Source organism: Fusarium graminearum, chromosome 3 (genome assembly GCF_000240135.3).
Source record: "Fusarium graminearum PH-1 chromosome 3, whole genome shotgun sequence".
NCBI classification, from domain to species: domain Eukaryota; kingdom Fungi; phylum Ascomycota; class Sordariomycetes; order Hypocreales; family Nectriaceae; genus Fusarium; species Fusarium graminearum.
Window position 1 is genome coordinate 6,978,519 of NC_026476.1, and position 24,370 is coordinate 7,002,888.

Consider the following 24,370-nt stretch of genomic DNA (forward strand, 5'->3'; position numbering starts at 1 on the left):
AAAAAAAACATGAGGAATTTCACATACTAGTCACATTCGAGAGTTTTGAGGTTGACTGACCTCTCGAAGGTATCTAAGACACGATGGTATGATGCCATTGCAATGAGGATTGTATAGTGAAAGAAGATAGACAAGACCAAGCAATTGATGTTTTGAACTATGCCCTTCCATAACTCTGTTACGGGAAACACGTACTACCAGCTTGAGTATTGTTGCATCAAGCTCGTGTGTACTCAATTCGTAGAAGATTCGCTCTCGGACCTCTTTTCTGTTGAACAGCTGGCGGCTCGATCATCAAATGTGACCCTTTGTCCAATCAAGGACGACTCGGATGGAGACGAGGTTGCTCAGCTCCTGCGGGCAGTCGCCAGTGATATCCATTATCACTCTTTATTGGTGTTCCACTAACCACTCGATGTTCAGCTCTGCCACATGTGTAGATCATTTCCTGTGAAGGGATGACAACACATCTTCATGTGCATTCCGTGTTGACAACGACAGAGACATGCATGTCAGCAAATATATTGATGACAATGCGTATGCATCGTGCGGGAACATATTCAGTGACATCAATGCCAATCACGACTGTGTAGTGAGGAAACACTCGTTTGTAGTTCTTTTCAGTAGTACCACCACGAGTCAGCAGTTTTCCCCAGCAGCCACTTCTTGTTAGAAAAAAGGTCATTTTCTGAGTCTGCTTGTATCGCGCAAATATTTCAATACTTTCATATCGAAGATACTGCTGAACAACGCTTGAATCAACCTGAATACCATGGATAACATTACTGAAAGAATCGCAAGGGTGACCGACCTGAGCACATACACTGACATCACACCGGAGTATCTCAAGAAGATGTTTGATGAGATTGGTGGCAGTCCTGAGAAGCTCCGCACGGTTTTGAATTTGTGGTTCATCCCGGACTTTAAGCCAATCTTTATCGAGCCACAGAACAATGTTTCCAGCGGGCTTCACGACCTCAGCTTCATTGATTGTCCAGAAGTAGACCAAGCACCACGGCCACTACGTCTGATAGACTTGGAAACGGGGAACATGGTCGATGTCTGGAACACTAGCCCTTTGGATGCCTATTGCATGTTATCGCATCGATGGAAGGGTGATGAGATCACCTTGGCTCACATCAAACGAGCAAGAAAGATGAATCTTGAACGCATAAAAAACGGCTGTCGGGATGCTGCGGACAGTGACATCAAAATTGTCCTCGAACAGTCCAAGCTTGACATTCTTGAGCAAGAAACGATAATCTTATCTCTACTGGGCGATAATCCCGAAGGAAAGACTATCAGTGACTTGCTTAGTATGGTGATTAATGCTAGCGACGCCAAAGCACAGTTCAACTCGGCACGACAGAATCTAGACAAAAAGAAATCAACTGTCGAGCGCTGTAGGATGGAAAAGGACATGTTCGATCATCTTGCCAAGCGCATCCAGCAGAATATTGGCGACGGTGTGGAAGAGGTCAACGAATCTAGCCTTGCCTCGTCTCCAGTCATTGAAGAAGCGGAACATGAGTACGCAGATGCACAACACAAATTCAACGTTGCATTCAAGAACCACAGCAAGACGAACGACGAAATAGTGTACTTGCGTGGCGATCGTCGACTCAGTGATGCTACCGAAGAGATGATACACCTCATTCAGCTGTGGAAGTCAGCTGTAAAACTCGACAAATCAATTAATGAGGCTCGTGAAATCTTCAGTACAAAGCTGTACCCCAAGAGAGGGGCTTCTTACATCTGGTCCGACACTTGCTGTATCGACAAACTCAACTACGGAGAGTTGTCTCAGTCACTCTCACTCATGGGCGATTGGTACGCGAATGCAGAGTTTTGCATTGTGCATCTTGATACGGACTCACGAGTTGATGATGCAATTCGTGATTGGAGACTTTTCAAAGGCGAAGTGGGCGTGGACCAACCAGGCATTACCAGCTTCGGTGCTATCCAAGACAATAGCCCTGAATGGGCGAGCCGTGCATGGACACTGCAAGAGCTGGTCATGAGCAAGATGGCCTTCTTTACCAATTCTGAGTGGAAGTCGTTGAGTCGACCAGTGGAGAGCCTCGGATACATATACCCACTGATTCCCTTCATCGACATCTATACTGCTGGTGACATAGCCAACAAGTTCTCTGAATGCTCGACTGCTGAGGTTAGGGCAAACCTGAAAAAGGCTATCGTGGACTCTGATGCCCTTGAATCACTCCTCGATAAGAGTCCTATCATCGTTGCCGACGACTGTCAGGATCAGAATGCTTCAGCGAATGTTGAAGGAGCATTGCGTCTCGTATTCATTCTACAAGCTCTAGGCTTTGTGTTTCCCGCCGAGATGACAACCGAAACAGCTATCCCTGAAATGAGTCGCTCCGTTTATCTCGCAGCTTGGAATCTTGTGAAGAATGGACAAGATGAATCAAACACACGTGAAAGAGAGGTTCTGCGAGAGCTAAAGGTCCATATAGACCCTGATATTCAATCGCTGAGCCTGACTGCAGAGGCGGAGGCCCAGCAGATTTTGAATCTTCTGCTTTTTTGGCTTGTTGAAGCAACAAAGGATCTTGTTGTCTCTGATCGAAATTCGATCGCAAAGTTCGGCCAAGTGCAGCAGCTTGAGTCTTGGGAGCAAGGAATCTCCCGTAGTGGGTTCTCTGCCGCGCAAGTACTGCAACTGTCCTGCCAACGAAAAGCAACAGTGCCTGTTGATCACGTTTATTCTCTCATGGGAATACTTGGAGTCCGTTTCCAGTCATTTCACGCCGAAGGGTATGCCAAAGCTTTGTCACGACTTCTCGATGAGGTCGTGGTCAGTCATAATGATGTCTCTGTCTTCAACTGGTCGGGTGTTGGCATGGGAAGTCCTGTTCGGGGCCGTTCGATGTATCCTGCTTTCCACGAAGCGTACGGAAATGAGAAGGACCACGCTCAACGCTACAACATGATGATCTCGTCAGATGTACAGAGGAAGCGCAAAGAAGTCATGACAGCGTATAATGGTGTTATAAATTTGCTTCGAGATACCATAGACTTCATAAAGTCTAAGGGTCGCGAAGGCCTTCCATTGGAATGGATACAGGAAATATGCGCGTTTGTTCGCAACTCTACCTTTGAAGTACTTCGGCCGGAGTTGAACAACATTGGTAAAATCCTCCATTATATCCAGGTGTACTGTTCCAGATCAGCTACAGTACAGGCAACACTAGAAATGGAAGGGTCCATCAAGCCAAGCCCTGCACTAGCTTCAGATCAGAAAGCTACTTTTGGGCGTAGCTTCATGAAACCATCGCTTCCCACAATGAAACTTGAGCCTAGCCTCAAAGCTCCAAAACTACCTAGCTTTAGCTTCGGCGGTATCAGCAAGCCCTCGTTTACGAGACATCATTCAGAACCGATAGAGAAAGATGTTCCCCAAGAAATAGCAGCCTCAGAGACACAGAAGCCTACCACCGCTGAAGGTCCTGAATGGCTGTCGCTGGATACTCAAGTGAAGGAGTACCTAAAGAGTCTGTCATCTCCAGTCAGAGACGTCGAAACGCAGTGCCATTTACCGAGCCAGATCCAGCAGCTTGATTTCAAAGCCCTTGAGCCAGAGGGTGTAACAGAAAGTCAGAGTACAAGAGCCAGCGGCCTTCATGTTGACGACGATCTGAGTTGTCCCAACCCTATCATTATCAATAGCTCTGGGATTGAAGGTATCTTCGACATACAACGCATTGTTGTCACTATGATTGACAGGGAAAAGCTGTCGAGACAGGTGGCGCGAGCAACTAGCCCAAAGCAGAAAGTCTCAGGATGGTGCATCATCAGTACGGGATTCGCTAGTGTAGTTGTCAACTTCGCTTGTCATCAACATATTCTCAAGAAACAGCTTGACATTGAGGAAGCGGTCCAAGATAAGGTAATCAAGGAAGATCGAGCCAGTAAGCTTCATAGCAACTTGGAGATCAAGGTGGCAGCACAGTCGAAAGCGAAGAATGGTTCTTCAACACAAGGTGGTCGCCCCAGTGAGGCACCCAAAGAGAACGAAAAGGACGTCACCACTAGTTGGAAGGCTACCAAGGAGGAGCAAGCCATTGTCCGCATCATAGATTTCATTCAGGAACCCACACTCCAGCTTGTTGCTGGTGAATGGGTCCTTGCACGATTCTCTGGCGCGCAAGGGGCCAAATGGTTTTTGTGCCACCTCGAACTTGGCTCAACCCATTCATTCTATGGTCATCGTATCGCAGCGAGCGAAATAGACTTTACCAACTCGGCCATCGAGCCTGGACTTATGAATGCCTGGAAGACCTACATGAGTCGAAAGAAAAGAAAGATGTGCAACGTCTTGGACAAGTATCTGAGCAGTTTGGCAAGTGCCACCAAAGGTCAAGAAAGTTTGAACAAGAGTTCGACAATTGCGACTGAGAACTATACAAGACTTTGGGATGTGGGAAATCAAGGTCTCGACAGGGTTATGAGTATGGGGTCTGTTTCTACAAGTCCCTCTTTAAAGCTGCCGCTTCACGAAAACGGCACCAAGGATGCTAACGCAGAGGAGGATCTGGATTCCGAAAACGATAAGGAAAATGCAATAGGGCTGTTTGAGGACCTTTTCGAACAGGGCAAAGAAGCAGCCACTGCTTTGGGTGAGTACACCGTTCTCGCCGCATATGAGAGGATATGTGAGATGCAGGCCAAACATCTTGATAAACATCTATCGACGTCGGTTCTGAAACGGACTCCCAAGAGTCTTCAGACAGCAGTTGAAAGTGTTGATGAGAACAAGGGCTTCCTACCAGCCATGTTCCACTCCTCTAGACGTGTGCACATGTTTTGAGATGGTCCCGAAAGACACTGTTGGACATTACTTGGACTTTCATTTAGTATTAACTAGCCGTATAACGAGCTCAGCTTGAGTTAGCAAACTGGAAATAGGTAGTTTCACAAAAATGGAAAAGACTTCGATTGCGTAGTAGACATGCATCCTTCTCCAGTAGCACTGGCTGTACATATGGTTTCCTATCCCTCACTAATGCATGCCAATATTTAGATCAACGCCGTATTCCGCTGCCACTGTAGTTGTTTCAATCCTTCTCTTTCATATGAGAGTTCTCCTGCTCCAACACCTCGTCGTTGTCTGCTGCAAACTTGCTTCTGTACCTCAATCTCTGTCCGTATCCCAAGAACAGGAATGGCGTGAAGGCAAACAGACTAGCAACTGCGGCTAAGATACTTGTTGCTACATTGCTTCCCAGCCCTGTATACATTTGGTGCGTGAAAAGTGGAAATACTGCGGCTGCCAAAGTACGCGTAGTGCTTATGGCACTAACAGCGCTGGCGGCATGTTTACCATAACTGTCAGTGGCGTACCCGAAAAGCACATAGCTGAAGTCATTCGCACTGAACCCAATTATCACGAGTCCAATCATGCTAACAGGCCAAGGAACGTTTGTCACCCGCGGTGGAATAGTCCAGGCGAAGAGCCACAAAGCGACGGCAAGGGCTGGAGCAGAGATGGCAAACGAGGTGATTTTGGTCTCGGGTAGGATGCGTCGATTTGTTTTGCGATATTTCTTGTAAAGGTGAGCATCATAGAAGCGCGGTAGAATATTGAGTATTTCGCCAATTGCGATAGCAATAAAAGTCAAACTGGAGTTGTCTTCCGAAAAGTTGAAAGGTGGCGCCGTGTAGACGATCGTTAGTGATTCTGTCAGGCCGTAGATAAGACCGAATGCAATGGCGCAAAGCATGGCGCAGAAGAATACCAAAGGATCTGTAACTAAGAACTTCAAGGGTCGGAAGAGGGTGTTTTGCACAAAGTCAGATGCTGTAAGTTTTCCTCCCTCAGCATGATCAGGCTTTATATCTTGTATGCCAGTCTCTTCACGGATTTGTTCGACAATCTTGTCCAGTAGCTGTTCTGCGTTTGACTCTCTAGTAAAGATGCATGCAACAGCAGTGGCACCCATGACAATCGTAGAGATGTAGTATACCCAACGCCTAGGTCATTGTCAGCTCAGTTAGCATCTCGCCATCTCCAGGACTTACCATCCAATACTCGAAGTAACGTATGTTGAGTAGATAGGACCCAGTACTAGTCCTAGCATACCAAGAATGGTGTATATGTAAACCACCCAGATCCTGTGTTCAGCATTGTACATGTCATCAAAGTTGCCAAAGGCAACTGTAGCAGGAATTGCTGCTGCTACCCCTTGGAGGAATCGACCAAAATAGACCGCAATAACTGACGGTACCGCTGCTACAATTGCCGAGGAAATGCAGAAGAGGGTTGCCGCAAGTATGTATATGGTCCGTCGTCCAAATACTTCTGAGATAGGTGAACAGAATATACCAGCTATGGTTTGGCCCATCAGATATCTGTTTCGAGATGAGTATGAGGGTTGACGTTGTGATATATTACGAAGCTTACATAGAAACAAAAGAAAAATAAGCCAGCGTTCTGCTCATTCCATATTCCTCTCGTGCTGAGTTCGCAGTAGCCGTCTGTGACATGATGAGTAAGTGAGTATCTGTAAGAGCAAATGAACTGACCCCAGAGGAGCTTATTGCCGTCATGTACATCTCTAGCCAACATATAAGAGCAGAGGTGAATGTCTTAGTTCCGGACTTCCAGTTCCGAGGGTGTTGCTCAGCATCTTCATCCCAACAAATGCGACTGTCGCTGTCGACATGGACTCCTTTTCCTTTCGCAGCCTTTTCAAGTGGGCCACTGGATACCATTGTGATTTCTAGAGACGCTGGAAAGCTTGATACTGGAAAGATAGAGAATTGATCGATTTGGCCCGGTACCGGATACAAGACGCTGCGTAAGTCGTTTCTATCGTCGCAAATAGAAGCGACAAAATCGTAGTTGACAGATTTCCCTGGAACGGAGCACCAAGGGACCGTCTAGGTAGTAGACACACCAGATGAACTGCATCGAGTCATCGATCCAATGCTTCTTTGCAATCATAGCCTCAAAACTACAACCAGATTGGAAATCGATGACACCGGCTAATCGCAACCCGTCCCTCCATTCCTATTTCAAATAAAATACCGAGGGATGACGTTTAAGACTTTTCTTATTAAAAGCAGTTAGCCTACACGAACACTCTGATATCATTCCAAGGTGTGGGAGTCAAGCTTCCGTGGCGTTAAATAGATTACCCTAGCGATGTCAAAATCTTATATAGTATTTGAGTAGATCAATGACGCAGCGTCAACTACCTATGCCATCATCACTATTGTTTATACTGGAGTTTAACGGGTTGCATGGGTAAACTCCCATCCGATAATCATAGCAAGTTACTGCTAGTGACTAGTCACTTTCATTTCCGCTTCAAACTATCTGATACTGAATAGGTTTGAAGCTGCCGCCGTTTGATTTGCCGGCGGAACAGGCAGTGATCGCAACAATAAGGTCCATCTCTGCGATAAAGTCGACATGATCGCCAGCCTTGCTGACAGGTGGGTCTACTGTGAATTTTCCTGTCCTGCCATCCACAGGCACATTCATAAAACAGTTGAAGGCGCAAGGGATACGATCTGGTGCGATATCGTGTTTCCCTAGCGTCAGCGAGAGATTGCCGAAACATCCGTGGTGTGGCTCCTTGTGCCCATATATGATGCGAAAGGTATCTTTGGAACAAGGAGTAAGCAGGAAGTCATGGCGTCCACAAGTGTCGCCGACAATTCTGAGCATAACATTGCTGCGGTTGGAATACAATGGATGGCCCGTTGTCAGATATATCGTGTCTGCATAGTCAAAGGTGCGCCCATTGGAAATGACTTCGTCTTTGTCGTGCCGATTAAATGCCACAAGGTCGGAGACTTGACCACCCTTTGGATCCGTTACTATCAAACGTTGCCCTTTATTGATGAGGAATGACACTCCTGTGCGAGGAGCAAGTTCGATAATTCCTCCAGCCAGTTGTCTAGTCTCCTCCATTTCTGTCGATTAGGTACGGTGAGTTGCGCCTGATGTTTATGTGCCGATTGAATCAGATATACGTACATCAGAACCGGTCTGGGTACATGAAAGTTTTAAGATGGGATACATTTACGTACTGAGACAGTATTTGGATTGATGTTCGTCAGAAATGGCAACAACATCTCAATGTCGATGGATGATGCGAGGATACAGGGTCATGACCTCATCCAACTTTCCCCAGGGTTTGTCTCGGAGACCCACATACCAAAGGACATCTCATACTAGGATCGAACGTTGAAAGATCGATCTGTGTTGCGGGAAGACTAGACTAGCAAGTCCAGCCACAAAATATAGCTCAACATACAAATCTAGGGTAGTCGGAGGCATCCATATGCACGGCGAACCGTAATCAAGTGATCCACATCGGAGCATAAATTCCGGGAGGGATGAGTGCATCATCGCTTTCTGCATGTATCGTTTTGATTAGGGTCGACGGATAAGCATTGGATGGTAAGCAATGTGGTACAGCGCTTGAGAAATATCACAGCACAACTATCTGTCAACCGTTTCGTTTCTTAGCCTAGCATCAAATCTCAATCCCATAAGCTCCGCCGATGAATGTCAATGACACGTTCAGCTTATGCTCCAGCTGCTAGGAAGTACTAAAGTTGTTTTTAAGTTCGTTACATTACGGTACCGGATATAAGTTCAACTCAAGCTACCTGTAAGCTGTAAAAATTATCTTTGCGTTCCGTATCTCATCATTCTCCATCCACCAGCATCATGCAGCTCGCAATCAATGCCCTCCTCTGCCTCGTTGCCTTTTCGGTGCTTTCTAATATAATACAATTTCGAAGAACTGTCAACCAGCTCGCCAGAAAGTTGAGAATAGTCGCGCATAGCTTCAGATACGAGACAATACCAACAAAACCGAATGAGTCCGCCTTACAGTCTATACCCCTACCAGCTTTACATGGAGGGATATTTACAAGGTTTGTTTACAACCTGGTCAGTCGGGTTTGCGGTGCTGACCTGGCATCAGAGATGATGTTGAAAGTCAATTCGACGATAATTCCTGGCAGGGCCTCGCGTACCATGATTTCAGAAGCACACTTTTAGCCAAGGGTAGAGCCATGAAAACCTTTCCCTGTGTTTATGCAACCATGGGGTTTCGATCAGGCGATCATCGGTTTGTGTTCCTCGAGTCAGACAATCCATCCGAACCCCGTAATGTACGCAAGGTAGCGACAGCTCTAGCCGAGTACCTCCGTATCTCCACGTCTCTAGGCCCAAATACGTCGCTCGTTATCATTGGCGCTCCCTCTGAGAAAGAGCGTACTATCGAAGAATATAATCACACCTTCTGGGACATGCTTAGAGGCCTTCGTATTTGCGATCCAAAAGCTTGGCCAAAGGACATCCCACAAGACACAGAGGATGCAAAATGGACTTTCTGCTTCAGTGGACAGCCGATTTTCCCAGTCATGTTGACACCGGCCCATCAAGAACGCTGGAGTAGGCACATGAGCGTGCCATTAATAGCCCTGCAGCCGAAATGGGTTCTAGATAACCTGCTGCAAACTCCCGAGAAGCGAAAGTCTGCACAAAGCAAAGTTCGAGGCCTGTTGCAGAAGTACGATACAATAGGTATTAGCCCAGACCTGACCGACTACGGTACGACTGGTACTAGCGAGATTCGACAGCTATGCCTGCAGGATAAAAATGAGTCTGTTCAATGTCCATACCGCAACTTTGATAGCTAAGTGAATTAGTTACGATGATTAATAATAAACTTCAACCCGTTCTTCTATAGTTTACACAAAATTAGATTCAGAGTTGACTTGGCGTAGAATTTCACATCCAAGTATTTGCTTACGATCCATATTAAAACCTAATATTGACAGAACACCAGGAAATCATAAGATCTATCAATAGAGTCCTATGGATTGTATCATACCCTGTAGCGTCTTGGATTAACTTGACTATGTGGGGTACAGAGTATGGGTCCCTCTAACATTCTGTAGCATAGCATTTTTTTCACAAGCTATCAGGGGTACAGAGATTTCATACTTCAAAGTCACAATTAGTGTATCTTCATGTTTACTCTTGTCGCTTCATCTCCGAAGCCTTCTCAGTAATAGCTTCCTCATACTTTTTTTGAGTTGATACCACATACTGAATCTTACCCGTCATGTCACAAGCATCCTTTTCCTGTGATAAATACCGCATCCGACCGGCGACATACTCTGATGTGCCTGCTGTCACTCGATTATACGCCTCGTCGTTCGGCAATGAGCCATTGATCGACTTTTTCTTCCCTTCACGAAAACAAAAACCAGAATCCTTCTATACGTGGGCTTACCGCAGAAATCTATACCGTTACTGGACACTGGGCTATTCGCTTAAAGTGGTTGTTGACGCGCATAATCACCCAGTTGGTTTCTCCTGGTGGAAGCGACCAACGGTGTCGTACTCTTTTCTCGAAAAAATAACTACACTCTGTATGTCACTACTGTCTCAAGGTGAAATTACTAATAGAACACCTAGCGTTTTGGATATGCCCATGTGTTAAAGCTGCCAATGCGGTAAAGAATTTCCTTTTTCCAGTATATGGATATGAGATTAAGAATATGGCAACATTCGAGCGTACTCTCTCTACTGTTGAGTCACAGGTTCTTGATACTCCAGAGAGACAAGAAGGTCAATATCTGGCGTTGCTTGCTATCGATCCTGTTCTTCAAGGCCAGGGACTTGGGCAAATGCTGCTGGAGCACGACTTGCAAAGTGTAGATAAGCAAGGCTCGGTCGCCTGGCTTGTCAGTCTAGCTGGCCTTGAAAGCTTTTACTGCAAATTCGGGTTTAGGCAAACTGTCAAGATCGATATGGAAGAGTTGGAAGGTTGGAAGGGCGGCATGGTGATGTTGCGGGATTAGATGCCTCAGAGCTGCAATGACTGTGGGCAAGAAGAAGGCTACGTCGAGAGCGAACGGGTTACCAATGGAGAGGACAACAGCTGTAGAGAAAGTAACGCGATTCAAGGATCTATTCTTGAATTGTGTTCTGGTCATCTTGTTAGTATTACCGAGGCTACCTTACTATATAAAGTTTAGATGCAGGTCAAGGCAGTTTATATTGGCACTATCCAGGAAGAAGTCCAGACAGGTAGAAAGTACATGGGGCGCAAAGGCAGCTGAACCTTTTAAACCTAAACTCTTGGATCTGACTCGGAGCATTTCATATATCTGTCAATCTTCACAAACCCGCATATCTGTTGATGTTACAGTCTTTTACGGCCACAAAGCTTTTTTGCACCACCCAGACTCGACTGCGTCCCACGAATACTTCAAGCGTTGGTGCAAACGGTCACTAGAAGCTTGCCAGAACTCTATCGTATCGGGCGAGACTGCATATACCACCCATCCTTCAGAACTTAATTCTTCGGTCTTGTTTTGCTGTCTGAGTAGTCCATCTTTCAAACTCGTCTCCAACTCGAAAGGATCAAGCAGTGGCTCACTTTGCTTTGAGACAATGGCAGTTACCTGAGCCATGGTAGATCGAGCGGAAAAGTCGGCGTCGCATTCACTTCTGGACAACGATACAGCTTTCCCACGCAAACGAATTTGGCGGCCCATTCCAGGCCAGTAAAACGTGAGGGCCACGTTGTTGTTCATAGAAATTTGTCGGCCTTTGGGGCTATCTGCTTTGGTTGCAAAGTGCCATCCACGGTCATCAACATTCTTGAGGATAAGGATGCGTGCATCAGGTCGACCATCTTGATCAATCGTTGAGAGCGTGACAGCATGCGGCTCCGAGACTCCGCATTCTATGGCTTCGTCCAGCCATGTTTCGAATGCCTGATGCGGGGTGTTCGGGAATAATTTAAAGTCCGTCTTGGCATGTGACGCTCCCTCCAGGACTTTGAGAGCACGGAGTTTGGATTGGAGTGTGTGGGTTGTCATTGTGTTTGATCCCGAAGGTTGATCTGTGTGCAAATAAAAAGGTGACTGGAAAATCTGATGATCATAATTTTTGAATGCAGGAAATATTTACAGTTTTTATATAACAAGGGACGGATAGCTAAATCAGGACAAGTTGGATATGAGTAATACAAGTGACCCGATATCGGGCAATTGCTGTCTTGATTGCGGTTATTCCCGTGACGAAACAAACGCAGTCCTATCGCGAAGTAATCCTCTCGAAGTTGAAATTCCATGTGGCCTTCTTACTCCCTTGTGCATCTGAGGATCCTTTAATACCGACATGCTGTAAGAGACTCGGCACTATAGCATACTTCTTCAATGCTTGGTCACCGGCGAACTTCTCGATCAGAGAATCGCCTGCAATATCATCTGCTGCTGCATGCAGGGCGTTTTCCAAGGTGAGGAGATGTTGTTGTGGTATCACAAGGCCCTGTGCGCAGCAGCCGTAGTTGGGCATCTCCTGAATGCCCTCATTGTATGAATCGACGGTGAGTCTCCCGGCCATGAAGTAGAGGGCTATAAACGAAGCCGACCAGAAAGTCAGGTGCAGTACGTTGTAACCATATGCCTTATAATGAAAGGTGTGAGATCGTCGACGCGTATCCACAGCTACGACAACAAGGTATAGGGACAGTACCATGGTGTAGAAGCACAACGAACGAACAAGGTACTCAGGCCATTGTTCTGAATTCCAGCCAAGATAGGTTTCTGAGTAGAAAAGTCGAAGGTAAAGCCAGTTTCCGGCTTTATCAGTCCGTTCAAGATACTCCAAGCCATCCAGTAACCGATTCAGCCAGTGACGACCGGCGATGACATCGTCTTCCATTAAAACGAAGTACTGTGCTTCTGTTGCACGACAGTTTGCCATCAGGGTCGCGTAGTCACGATGTACTCGGTCGTTTCGCAGTAGTGTCTTGTCTTCCTCAGACGCAAAAGGTTGCACGTAGCGATAGACATTGGGCACTACTGAAGATGAATCATTTCCGTATAAAAGAACTTCATCGGCCAGTACATGAAGCCACTCCTGTCCAAATGCTGGATGGCTCATCGGATCATCATCAGCTAGCAGGACGGTGATGCGGAGCGCGCTTCTCTGTCCAGCATCCAGGCCCTCTACCAGGGATGCCATGGTTCTCGGCAGGAAATGTTGCTTCTCGCGCCTAACGCTTGGAATACCAATGCATATTCTTTTGTCTTGGCCCCGTATATCAACATCGTTTTTGATCGAGTTAACGTTCGATAGCTTGTCGATGGAAGCGTGGTGGAGAGTGTTGAGGAGGTGGTCGGCATCCCTTTCTCTCAGGTCTGTGTATCGCGTCTCGTATGCTTTTCGGGAGTCGTAGAAGAAGGAGGACGGATCATAGTAGGTATAAAGTCTGCAAAGCTGGAATAAAGACAGCCAGATCATGGCCAATACAGCGTACGCAGAAAGTAGTCTGTTGCGTCCAAGAAGCATGATTGCTGACATAGAGTCCTTTCAATGCCCAGTACTTTTCCAATCAACGACATTGCTTGTATTCAACTCTTATGTTGTAATAGAAAGAGTCTCTCGCTGCGGGAATTGAGTTGGTTCTGAGCTGACCAGTCGAGTGGTATCTAGCGTCGGCCGCCGCGTGGGTTCTCACTGATCAGGATCAACATCTCGGCGACCATTTCGAGGCTTAGCAGACAGACGACTCCCTGCAGATACGAGGGAGCGGAGCCTGCTTCATATCAATACATGTTCAAAGCCCCTGCTTTGTCCAAGCTACATTGTTAAGCAGTCACGCCTTGTTACACGTCGAGGTTCGTGTAAAACGTGGCAGTGATATCACAAAAGCTATTGCGCACCCCCTGAGCTTCAAAGCATTTGATAAACATTTAAAAAAGCTTAAATAAATACCTTGATTTGTTATATCAAACTACACTAGTTCGCTTGACCATGTTGGAATCTTTTTCACTCAATGGTCTCAAGGACGATTCTTCCAGGGTCTATCTTCAGAGCGGAATTATAAAATACAGAACCTAAGCGCTTGGAGAAAAACATAAAGTATTTAAGACTCCAACGACCATTGCGGTTTCTAAATCTCTTAGAGCCAAGCAAAATTGGCATTATAAATAACCAGCTAATTAAGATGGATTGTCAGTTGGCACAGGAATCTCTCGTCACAGCTGCCAAAGCTGATATAGACTACCCTATAGTGCTCACTACTACAGTTAGAATACAACGAATCTTTGAGAACTGTTACACGAACAACGTTTCACTACCTATTGAAAGAATGAGGCTGTGATGCTACTAGCTTGATCCTCTATGTGTTAGTGTTTCGTCGCTATCTTTAGCTCCCAGCAAGCACGATCTGCCAGACGCGTCAAATTTTTATTGAGGTCCCCGTATATTCCCGAGACAAGGGTCAGTGTAACAATATCAACTCTACTCTTACTCTCTGTAATATCAAATATTCCTAAACTGTTGCGCCTTGTAAGGCTGCTACTAAGACCCTCGTAATATTAGAAGCATAAGTCTAATACTTGGAAGAGTTCTCAGGAGCCTTTTTGCATTATGTCATTTAGTTATATATTTAAATATTATATCTACTTCCTCTTACTACAACAATGTCATTTAATGCTGACAGCGGAAATTGTCTTATGCTCGTGTAGAGGATTTCAATTTCACTAATTATACACTATAAATACAGCAATCCAGGAAGCTTTCAGACAAATATCTCGCTGCGTTACGGGTCTTTGCCAAAATTCACTGTCTTTATCAATGCATTATCTCAGCCATGGCTGAAATGTCAGCATCTGAATCAGAATCTCTTTCAGTACCTCGCTGCACGAGGACTGGAACAACCTTGCTTAGAGCAAATGAGGTACAAATAGACCTACAAGGTCATGCTGATATGCTGTATGAACGGACTGTCGATCGTGTGGCTATGCTTAGAGTCATTCTCCTGATTGGTGCAAGAAGCGGCCGACCCGGTTAAGACGGCTCAGCTGTTAGCAAGCGAAGCAAGGGTTGTCCCAGAACATGCAGAAAGGTTACAGTAGAGAACATCATTATTGTTATATCGAGAACCGGGATCGATGTATCATAGGGTTGGAAGAGGGGACAAATAGCCAATATTGATAGTTATGCCTTACCAGTCATAGGTTCTACTATGTCACTATACGAATAAATCGTCATATTTTAGATGTTCTATTACCTGCAGTTTCCACTGTTTGCAGTCGTCTGCAAGAGTTATGGAGTAAGATAAAGAAACGACACGCATATCAAGAGATACAGCAATGAATATTGAGCGATCAATCACTTGCAATGTTGACGACAATAAAAGAAACGTAAGAATCCAAGCAGCGCCTTTGCCGAGATTGGCTTTATAGAACGCGCTACTGATGACCTACGGACATAGCAAAGCCACAAATGTTTTCAATTTACGCTGCAGTGCTATGGCTAGTAGATATGACACATGTAACTAACAAATAAATCGACAATGCAGGTACACTGAATTGTTTAGAATAGCGCGGGTTCTCAATGGAAGTATCAGAATGCAAATAAAAGTAGAGCTGTGAAACACAGTGCTTAAAGCTGTACCTGAAATCGGAGTGGGTACCTCTGAGTTGGATTTGCACACAAAGGACTGAGTGGAATTTTTCAGCGAGTGATATCTTATCGCGTACTGTTGAGCCTCCCGTAAAACAACGCCAATGCAGTTACGACTTCGCCTCCAGACTGAAATTTAAAGCTATTGCTTCTTGTCCACTGATCATAACTGTAATTAAACAGCATTCAAAGGCTGTGAATAATAGTGGTCATGATATATCTAAATTAGACCTAGACTGTCTGTGCATGGGTACGCCTAAGTCTTGCGTCGCGTGACGCGTACGTTGAAGTTTTCAATGATCCAAACACCCTAATGGTCACCGCGTGAGTTTACATACAGCCACTAGAGAACAGTTACTTACAGCATTGAAAATATCAAGCGGCTTTTCGGGTTTGACGATGCTAAAGTCGAATCGTCGCAACAGCTATGACTCATGTCAGCTCTAACATGACTTATTGACTGAGTCAAGTGAAACTTACCTCGACAAAAATCTTGTTTAATTCCATTATTGCAACGGGTTTTCCAAGACACTGCCACTTGCCACTGGAAAAGACAAGCCCGACACTCTCAGCCATTACTTCGAGTCGTTCAGGCTCGGCATTCAACCATCGCTCAGGTCGAAAGACACTTGCATCCGGACCAAAAACCTTCTTAGAAAGGTATACGCTGAAGGGAGATATTCCGATCTGAGTACCTCCTGGTATAAACATACCGTTGATGGTGTCGCCTTCACCCGGGACCTCTTTGTATAGAGGACCTGCCGCAGGGACTTTGATCCTTAAACCTTCTTGGATTGTGGCTTGAAGAAAAGGTAGCCTACGAGCTTCCGCATCGGTGATGGGCGACGAGATTTTTCCAGCCTGGGCAGCATCATCGATTTCTTGCTGAAGACGTCTGTACGCAAGTGGGTTGGTCAAAATACATAGCATTATCATGCGGATGGTGGTGGCAGTCGTTTCGCTTCCAGCAACGACATTCAGCAGTGATTCGCGAGACGTCTGTTCCTGGCTGAGTCCATTTTTGATAAAGGACCCCAGCATGTCAGCATGCGGAGCAGCACCTGGAGCATATCGTTCTGCAACCTTTTCCTTAGCAACACTTTACAAAGTCAGCCTTGTCTCATGGTTCTATGGCGAAGATTCCTACCCGATAAAAGCACCGAACCCAATCTTATCAGTATCTTTTGGTAGAAGACCACTGAACAGACGAGAGTGAAGCAGAGATATCATCCAGGGCACATTGGCCATGGTGACGGTGAATGGAAAAAAAGCTCTCGTGATCTTGAGAAAGTCAAAAACGTCTTCGTCCTTTGTCAAGTATCCGAATGGCTGTCCAAAGGCAAGATCGCTGATAACGTCGAGAGTAAAGAATTGGGATTTCTGAGCAAAGTCCACTGGACGGTACACATCATCTGTGGAAAGATACTTCGTTTCGAGGAGCGCAATAAAACTAGCAATGATTGAGTCGACGGAACCTTCCAAGGAAGGGTTTTCTTTTCCAGAGTACTGTGGGCACGAGTCAGCTTGATAGTAAAGTTACGAGCTTCGAAAGGATAGGCGTACGCCAGCTGCCATCTTGTTACGCAACTTCTTGTGACCTTCTTCATCTCGCATCGAGAATAGATTATCTTTGCCGGGCTCAAAACGCACGGATTCAAACCCTGAACAAGTCAGTATATTGCTTCACGGCTATAGCTCATGACTTCTCATACATGGTCCTCTAGTATAAGCTGAACGACCAGAATGAATCTTCTTGATCAGCTTGACGTCGTCTGTGATCAACTCGTTGGGTCCAACGCGAACCAGGGACCCTACGTAGAGTTACTTAGCAAATATATCGAGGGTGAGAATCATTGAATCGTCGTCCATACCGTATTTATCAACAGCAGCTTGCATTTCCTCAGGTAGATGTGTCCTTATCGACCCTCTGAGCATCCAGAACCTAGAGAAGCTTCCCAGAAATGGCCCCGGTACATGAGAAAGGCGATACCATGCTCTGAAAGAGTTCACAATGAAGATGACAACGAAACAAAAGACGACAGCACCAATGGCGATCTTAGGTTCGTGATTGACAATCTGGAGGATATCACGCAGCAGCCCAGCTGAGCCGCCACTTGTATTGCTCATTTTGCTTTTACCACAAGTTTGAAAAAGGTGTGTTGGAAGAGATATGAACTTTGAGAAAATGAGGAGTCTCCTCTTTGTATGTGTTTCTTATATTGGCAATGTCTCCGACTGTAACCACTGAACAGGATGGGAGTGGAGAAAAACGAGTGTTCATCTGCAGATCTGCGGCGTAGTATATTATGAGAGTCCCTGTAATTGGCCATTGACACGCAGTACGAGATTGCACGATGTCACGTTGGAGCTCCATACAGAAAGGAGTCCTTTCGCATGGAATTTGTCTGCAAGAGGAAGCCAAAGTCCGGCCCCCCCAAGACTAGAACTTCAACTTGATGGAATTATCACGGGCATGTGATTCTGCGTATTGTTGATTCTAATCGTTAGTCGATAGCTTGATAAAAAAAAATATGCGAATGATTAATTCTTTCCAAGCTATTCTACTATGTATTTACACAGGGACATTCTGTGTCACTTTTGTTGGATCTGCAAGTCTACGGCCTTCGGGCTCTGTCTCTTGAAGTTAGTACCGAAGTGCATTGTCTTCTCAATGACTCTCTAGATAACATTGAGTCTCTAGAGAACAGACTTGGCACAATTCAGGCTATGCTCATTACCTGAAAGGGACAAGACCAGATTCTTCGTATCATAGACCAACAGTGCGTCCTAGTTTCCCTTGCAGATACTGCAGCCTTAGGGAGTAACATTCAACTAGCCTATCAAGGATGAGGGTTACAATTCGCTCGCTAGTGAATCCTTGTTTCAACCCATCTACCCTCGGTAATCAGGTTAGATAAGATATGACATTGCGGGGCCTAGGGATAAGAAGGCCATCAGCCAGTAAGTAATTGGAGTTCAAAATCATTCACTACCTCCTACATTATACACTTAGCATTGGTTGATTTGCATGAAATGCATGCTCTCAACGATAAATATTCATCGGAGCACCTTGGTTTCTATGAACCATTTTCTATGACGACTAATTGCAGACCACCTACTGCCGATCCATGTTGTGCTTCTCCGGAAGGCCACTCTTCGCTTGGCAAACGCGAATTTCGAGTTCCATGGGAAGAAAGCGAAAAGAGAAGAAACAGTATTAGATATAAGAAGGCGCAGTACTTTAAGAACAGGAAAAACTCAACCGAAATACTAGCTGGGGCTCGATATTAACCACAATAAGCAAGATATATGTAGCCAAAAACGTGAAAAGTATCCAGGAAGGCCAAGAGAGAGGCGTACCGCCAAGCGGCCAGTGCCCACGGGTAGTCCTGTCAGACTAAACTAGGTCGTCGCAAAGCACATGGTTCCCCTGGTCTATGTATGGGTAGATCAATGGCGGCTTATTCACTACAGTGGTAAGAGCACCGATTCTACATTTTTCACTTCACAGAATGATTTACGGCAAATATCCTGACAGCAAGCATCAAGCGTGACTCGACGATATCTTGATGTCGGGGTTAGAATCCGAGTCATCCCACGTCTCCACGCTACCATGGCAACTGGGGCACTAACGAGACAAGGAAGAAGGAGTAAATCTTGAGCACCACCACCTAAGACAGAATCTGCCGCCTATTGATCATGTGGCATTCTCGTGGTGGTGAGTAGGATGAATATTTTTGCTCCGAAAAGCGCCTTGTTTTAACGCAGCGGGTGCGCCACTGAAATTCTAGCAGATGCTTCCTCGCCATTCAGCAAATCATCATGAACTGGATGCTTTGAGAGTGTGTCCAGGCTAACTCAACTATGCCATCTCATGTCTTGTTGGGGCAGCGGCTGAGCGGCTGAGCGGCTGAATTGACTATCGAATCGCACAGAAACCTTCGAAATCAGCCTCGACTTCAGTGCTGTTCGTGTTCTGCGCTTATTGGTTGTGCTGATACAAGTGCATAGTGCTTATCGATTTCCTCCAAGCCATAGCGTAATTCTGTCGTATTGATTGCGGCTACTCACATCGAGTGGCTTTAGGTTGGCAGGAAATTCCGTTGCGAAACGGAGGGCGAAAGCTTATAGTATTCAGGGCTGATAATCTAGATGGGCCGAATACCCGGGATGCCATCTGAATAACCATTGGCATCGTGTTTAACCCGGGATATCAATGGCACTTATCGACGCATGGTAAATGATGTTTAGTTATTATTTTACTCAAAGAAATTGAACCGGGTTCTCTTGTGAGAAAGGCCTTGACTTTGTCCAGGTTATGAAAACTTTGACTTATGCCAGTGGCATTAGTGGCAAAGTTTCAATGACTTCAGTGTCTCAGCCTTGTTAGGTACATACATTGAATACTTCCAGCGATCAGCTGATCTAGAATCAGGTAGACATGGTGAGGCTTGCGCCCAGCAGGGCTCTAGATTATTGACCTGAATGTGGGTGGCACCATGATTAGCACTCACTGCCGTCCTCCGGCGCGAGAAGCCGAAAGAGTTGGTTACAAAGCCCCAGAACCCCCCCGGCATTTAAAGGTGAAAGATAGAGGCATGAATCTTTAGATCTACCAGTTCCTGTTTCGCCATTTATGCGATGTTCAACCAAATGGAACATAATTCACCTGTTATAATTCTGCCGCTGGAACAGCGTCGTCCCAAGCTGCGGCGGATGGTGGCGTTAATCTTTTTAATCTTCGTGCTTGATTTTGCTACAGCAAAGAATCCCAGGGACAGTTTTTGCCGCCGGTTCGCACATCAGACCACAGTAATCGACGACAAATTGTACATCGATGGAGGTTGGGTCAACTTCGATGATTTCCAACAAACACATAAGAACTATTCCAGTATGCCTTAAAAATAAACGCATAAATAGAGTTATTGCTGATTGATTTGCCAAGATACTTGGTTGGGGTACCACGACCTCAATCACCTTGTTGAAAGGTCTGGCGAGCTTTGGCCAGATCTCAACATTACTCTGAGCAAGAACGACAGGTACATTGTTTCTGACATTTCTTTACTTCTCCCTTCCAAGTATACTAATGATGATAATGAAGTATCCCGACCGTCCATGGGGGAGTCCTGTGGGGAGACGAGGTCAACAAACGTTTCTATGTCTACGGGGGCGAATGGAACGAGGGGTTCGCACAAGAGCCCTATAGTTTACTCAGCTATGACATCATCTACGACAAATGGGATGACTTTGGAAGTCCCAAGATAGCACCTCCACCGAAAGTTGCCTCGTATGGTGCCGGGGTTGGCGTTTCTGAGACAGGCATGGGCTATTATCTTGGTGGGTGGGTGAGCAATGCCTCGATGAGCGGCTGGAGCAATGGGCGAACCATGACCTCCAACTTCTACACATACTCTTACGACTCGGGCGACTTCCAACAAGCTGCCAGTCCAGACAAACAACCAAGAGCTGAAGGTGGTATGGTCTGGATTCCTGCTGGAGATTCTCTTGGCATGCTTGTCTATCTTGGAGGCATTGTGGACCCTTATGATAATGGCACAGAAGCCCCTCAGTCTTTTGACGAGGTTTTCGTCTTTGATACCGTGGGAAACTCTTGGGCAACTCAGAAAACAACCGGAATTATACCGCAAAACAGACGCCAGTTCTGCATCGATGTTGCTTGGGCGCCTGACAAATCAACGTTCAATATGTGAGTTTCCTTCATGTTTATTATACTTTGACATGTAGAGAAGTTTACTAAGTCAACCAAAGCTATCTCTGGGGAGGTCTAAGCGTCCAACCACCAGTTGTCAATGCTACATCATTCAACGATATTTATATCCTGACCTTACCGTCATTCACATGGGTCAAGGCTTATCCAGACCATAAAGGAAACGCTACGCTTCCTCCGGTGTATGGCCACTACAGTGCCTCCTGCAATATGGTTAAGCATATGTCACAGCTTTTCGTAATCGGTGGAACCTATACCGACACAGACGCTTGCGATCTTGCAGTTAATGCCTGGGCGATGCACAACTTTTGGACAGGTACTCTTCACAATGAGGGCGATAACGAAACGTACTGGGCTCTGTACGATCCCGACATTACTAAAAACGTCGTACCAGCTGACGTCTATAACGTCACTGGCGGAAATAAGGATGGCGGTGCGAAAGTTGTGTCTCCGAAAGGTGGATTTGACACTGGAAATAAACCTCTTCAGGACTTGTTTGGCCGTAGGCCAGAAATCGCAGAGCGTACCCCAACACGAGCTATCCCCTCAGCGACTGGATCACCAAAGGCAACAGCATCTCCGAGTCCCCATCCGAAGTCCAAGCTTTCGGTCGGTGCCATCGTGGGCATCGCCGTCGGTGGTGCAGCAGGACTTGCACTTGTGCTACTTGTGTGGTTCTATATCGGCAAGAGAGTTATCCGCCGTCGCGAGGCCAGACGCCATTCTGCCATGACACAGGTCCATCACGGGTCATACGGGGGAAGTGTGACCGGACCACCCAGCGCAGTCAGCCCACAAACATGGCCCGGAAGTTGGACGATGGGTTCTGAGCCTGTAAGCCCACAGCACGCCACTCCTCATCAGGCATTCTCCGTATCTCAAGTACCGCCGACAGAGCTTCCTACTGAGCATCCGGGCATGCATGACGTTTCTGAACTCCCTCAGTATCCCGGTGGCAGTAAGTCGCCGTTGTCGTCCACCGAAAGAACCCATGGTTGAGTCACTGGTCATTGTCGCATCAACCGAATGAAAGTGAAAAGCATTAGATTGAGATTGGTTCTTCTATTTTTAGTTGAGGATGGTTTTTCTATGTATAATTGTAGGTGGAATGGTATTTATAGCACCCGCGAGTTATGTCTGGCTTGGTATAATAACTATTGCATTCTTGAAATTCAGGATGATATATCCTGGAGTGAAGTCTAGAATAAGTAATCGTTTTTGTTATTTATGAGTTTTGGTAGTGAATAAAATCTCACAAAGTTTCAAAGTGCAGTTTTGATACTTGTCCCAGCCGTATTCCTCGATTTCCTGTTCAATAGTTTAGCGGTATTTTGCATTTGCGCTCCAACACAGCTTTGATCATAAAAGTGCAAACCCAATGATCTATCATTCATCAATTTTGTGTTCAACCGTGGTTTGTGTTATTTCGTATTCTCTCAAGGTCTTCTTCTAATTTGACACCAAGCAGGGTTAGGTGGCATGAATCAGTCCCACCCTCGCACACAACTAATCCTGATCAATTGTGGATCTTTCAACGGCTTTCCATCCTTGATTCTTCCTATGCACTTCCCGAATGCCCAAGAGTAACCAGGGTTTGTCGACTGTTCAAATTAGCGTCTCCGCCACTTTGGGAAATCTGAAACGATTAGCGTGAACTTTGGCGCGGAAACCGGCACCAAGGAAACAATGATTGGGTATTCAAGGGTAGCCGTTTAGTCCATCGTGGGGAGATTACAGTTGCAAGGTACTGAAAACACGCGGCCATGGAAGTCAGAAGTCTAGAACAGACCACAGATGGCTGTCAAATTACGGGAGGGCAGGGGTTAGTTCTAGCTGATAGTCTGCCTTGGAGATGAGAGGATAACGGGATGATCTGAAACGAGATTACTTGGCACTATATAAGGACAGCTTCTCATCGATATCAACAACTCTTCACGATTCACATCACATTCTTTTCACTACAATCTATTCATTCGCTTCTTCAATTTATACTTCACTCGTTTCACTACAAGCTCTTCAAAATGTTTGCCAGCCTGCCTATGTACCTGGTCACCCTCCTGGCCGCAACCTCGACGGTGACCAACGCCGCGGCCGTATCACCAGTCTTCACCGGCCTAGGAACCCGTTACGGCGACGGCTGTACTGAGGAAAACTGCTGGCAAGATGGTGCTTGCAGCTTCGTTGGATACGACTTGCCTCCTGGTATCGATGGCAGTACTTGTGTTTCTGACGAGATCTGGAACAAGGGCGCCAACTGTGGTGGTTGCATTCAGGTCACTTACAAGAGTAAGACTATCAAGGTTATGGTAAGTCACTAGTGATTCCAACATAACTTGGAATAAAAGCTAACCTCTGGGCTTAGGTCACCAACAGGACTGGAGGCGACAAGAACCATCTTGACATGACCCCTGCGACATGGAACAAGCTTACCAACAACATGAAGGGAGGCGGTGTTGACGGCATAAAGTGGAAGTGGATTGAATGCCCTCTCCGCTCTGCTCCTCTCCAAGTCCACATGCACGGTGGAGCGTCCAAGTACTGGTTCGCCGCTACCATCGAGAACATGACCCACCGTGTCAAGGCTGTCCAAGTTAGCAGCGACAGTGGAAAGACCTGGAAGTCTTGCTACCTCAAGGACCCCAACATGTGGATGCTCGATGGTACTCTGCCCAGCGACTCTGCTTGGGTCCGTGTTACTAGCGTCAACAACAAGCATGTTATTGTCAAGAACGTCGCTCTCAAGAGTGGTGTAGTCACCAAGGCCACTGCCAACTTCTAGGCTGGATACCTATTGAGTAAGGGAGAACTTCGGGGCTGTCATATGTTCGACGGACTTTGAGCCATAAATTCTTGTACATACATTTTGATACCTTGTGCTATACTGGCAATGGAGCAAGGTATACTATAGTCTATAACGGTCGCCGCAACGCCTGAAGCTAGATGCAGGGCGCAGGAAATGAAGAAAACATAATGCGACGAACTATCAAGTGCCGTGTCAGCTGAATTTGATCCGTGTAACAGGTTGATTAATTGGTTGTTGACTCGTTTCAGCTCTGGTCAATAACATGAGCGCACAGATGATGTTGAGTCTACTTGAAACAATACAGGATAGTCATTCCAACTAGACATACGTATTCTCATTACTACCAAACATTCCT

General features: G+C 46.0%; 10 protein-coding genes across 10 annotated transcripts; 5 read left to right on the top strand and 5 right to left on the bottom strand.

Moving 5' to 3' along the window:
• Window positions 1–772: 772 nt before the first annotated feature.
• On the top strand, window positions 773–4,834 carry FGSG_11505 (uncharacterized protein; the record flags this gene model as incomplete). Its single annotated transcript, XM_011327405.1, has 1 exon — window positions 773–4,834. The coding sequence occupies one exon, from the start codon at window positions 773–775 to the stop codon at window positions 4,832–4,834; it is 4,062 nt and encodes a 1,353-aa protein (XP_011325707.1).
• Window positions 4,835–5,081: 247 nt separating this feature from the next.
• On the bottom strand, window positions 5,082–6,738 carry FGSG_11504 (uncharacterized protein; the record flags this gene model as incomplete). The annotated part of the gene is made up of 4 exons (XM_011327406.1): window positions 5,082–5,997; window positions 6,046–6,375; window positions 6,428–6,501; window positions 6,550–6,738. The coding sequence occupies 4 exons, from the start codon at window positions 6,736–6,738 to the stop codon at window positions 5,082–5,084; spliced, it is 1,509 nt and encodes a 502-aa protein (XP_011325708.1).
• A 598-nt stretch (window positions 6,739–7,336) lies between these two features.
• FGSG_11503 (uncharacterized protein) lies at window positions 7,337–7,945 on the bottom strand (the record flags this gene model as incomplete). Its single annotated transcript, XM_011327407.1, has 1 exon — window positions 7,337–7,945. One exon carries the CDS (start codon window positions 7,943–7,945, stop codon window positions 7,337–7,339), a length of 609 nt encoding a protein of 202 aa, XP_011325709.1.
• A 765-nt stretch (window positions 7,946–8,710) lies between these two features.
• Window positions 8,711–9,690, top strand: FGSG_11502 (uncharacterized protein; the record flags this gene model as incomplete). Its single annotated transcript, XM_011327408.1, has 2 exons — window positions 8,711–8,919; window positions 8,970–9,690. 2 exons carry the CDS (start codon window positions 8,711–8,713, stop codon window positions 9,688–9,690), a joined length of 930 nt encoding a protein of 309 aa, XP_011325710.1.
• A 428-nt stretch (window positions 9,691–10,118) lies between these two features.
• Window positions 10,119–10,860, top strand: FGSG_11501 (uncharacterized protein; the record flags this gene model as incomplete). The annotated part of the gene is made up of 2 exons (XM_011327409.1): window positions 10,119–10,428; window positions 10,535–10,860. 2 exons carry the CDS (start codon window positions 10,119–10,121, stop codon window positions 10,858–10,860), a joined length of 636 nt encoding a protein of 211 aa, XP_011325711.1.
• Window positions 10,861–11,214: 354 nt separating this feature from the next.
• Window positions 11,215–11,886, bottom strand: FGSG_11500 (uncharacterized protein; the record flags this gene model as incomplete). Its single annotated transcript, XM_011327410.1, has 1 exon — window positions 11,215–11,886. One exon carries the CDS (start codon window positions 11,884–11,886, stop codon window positions 11,215–11,217), a length of 672 nt encoding a protein of 223 aa, XP_011325712.1.
• A 217-nt stretch (window positions 11,887–12,103) lies between these two features.
• Window positions 12,104–13,363, bottom strand: FGSG_11499 (uncharacterized protein; the record flags this gene model as incomplete). Its single annotated transcript, XM_011327411.1, has 1 exon — window positions 12,104–13,363. The coding sequence occupies one exon, from the start codon at window positions 13,361–13,363 to the stop codon at window positions 12,104–12,106; it is 1,260 nt and encodes a 419-aa protein (XP_011325713.1).
• Window positions 13,364–15,740: 2,377 nt separating this feature from the next.
• Window positions 15,741–17,611, bottom strand: FGSG_11498 (uncharacterized protein; the record flags this gene model as incomplete). The annotated part of the gene is made up of 7 exons (XM_011327412.1): window positions 15,741–15,794; window positions 15,847–15,909; window positions 15,965–16,583; window positions 16,650–16,990; window positions 17,048–17,145; window positions 17,197–17,295; window positions 17,356–17,611. The coding sequence occupies 7 exons, from the start codon at window positions 17,609–17,611 to the stop codon at window positions 15,741–15,743; spliced, it is 1,530 nt and encodes a 509-aa protein (XP_011325714.1).
• A 2,526-nt stretch (window positions 17,612–20,137) lies between these two features.
• On the top strand, window positions 20,138–22,415 carry FGSG_11497 (uncharacterized protein; the record flags this gene model as incomplete). Its single annotated transcript, XM_011327413.1, has 6 exons — window positions 20,138–20,375; window positions 20,430–20,523; window positions 20,586–21,191; window positions 21,254–22,170; window positions 22,316–22,323; window positions 22,389–22,415. The coding sequence occupies 6 exons, from the start codon at window positions 20,138–20,140 to the stop codon at window positions 22,413–22,415; spliced, it is 1,890 nt and encodes a 629-aa protein (XP_011325715.1).
• Window positions 22,416–23,155: 740 nt separating this feature from the next.
• FGSG_11496 (uncharacterized protein) lies at window positions 23,156–24,001 on the top strand. Its single transcript, XM_011327414.1, has 2 exons — window positions 23,156–23,518; window positions 23,575–24,001. Exons 1-2 carry the CDS (start codon window positions 23,234–23,236, stop codon window positions 23,989–23,991), a joined length of 702 nt encoding a protein of 233 aa, XP_011325716.1. The 5' UTR covers window positions 23,156–23,233; the 3' UTR covers window positions 23,992–24,001.
• The last annotated feature ends 369 nt before the right edge of the window (window positions 24,002–24,370 follow it).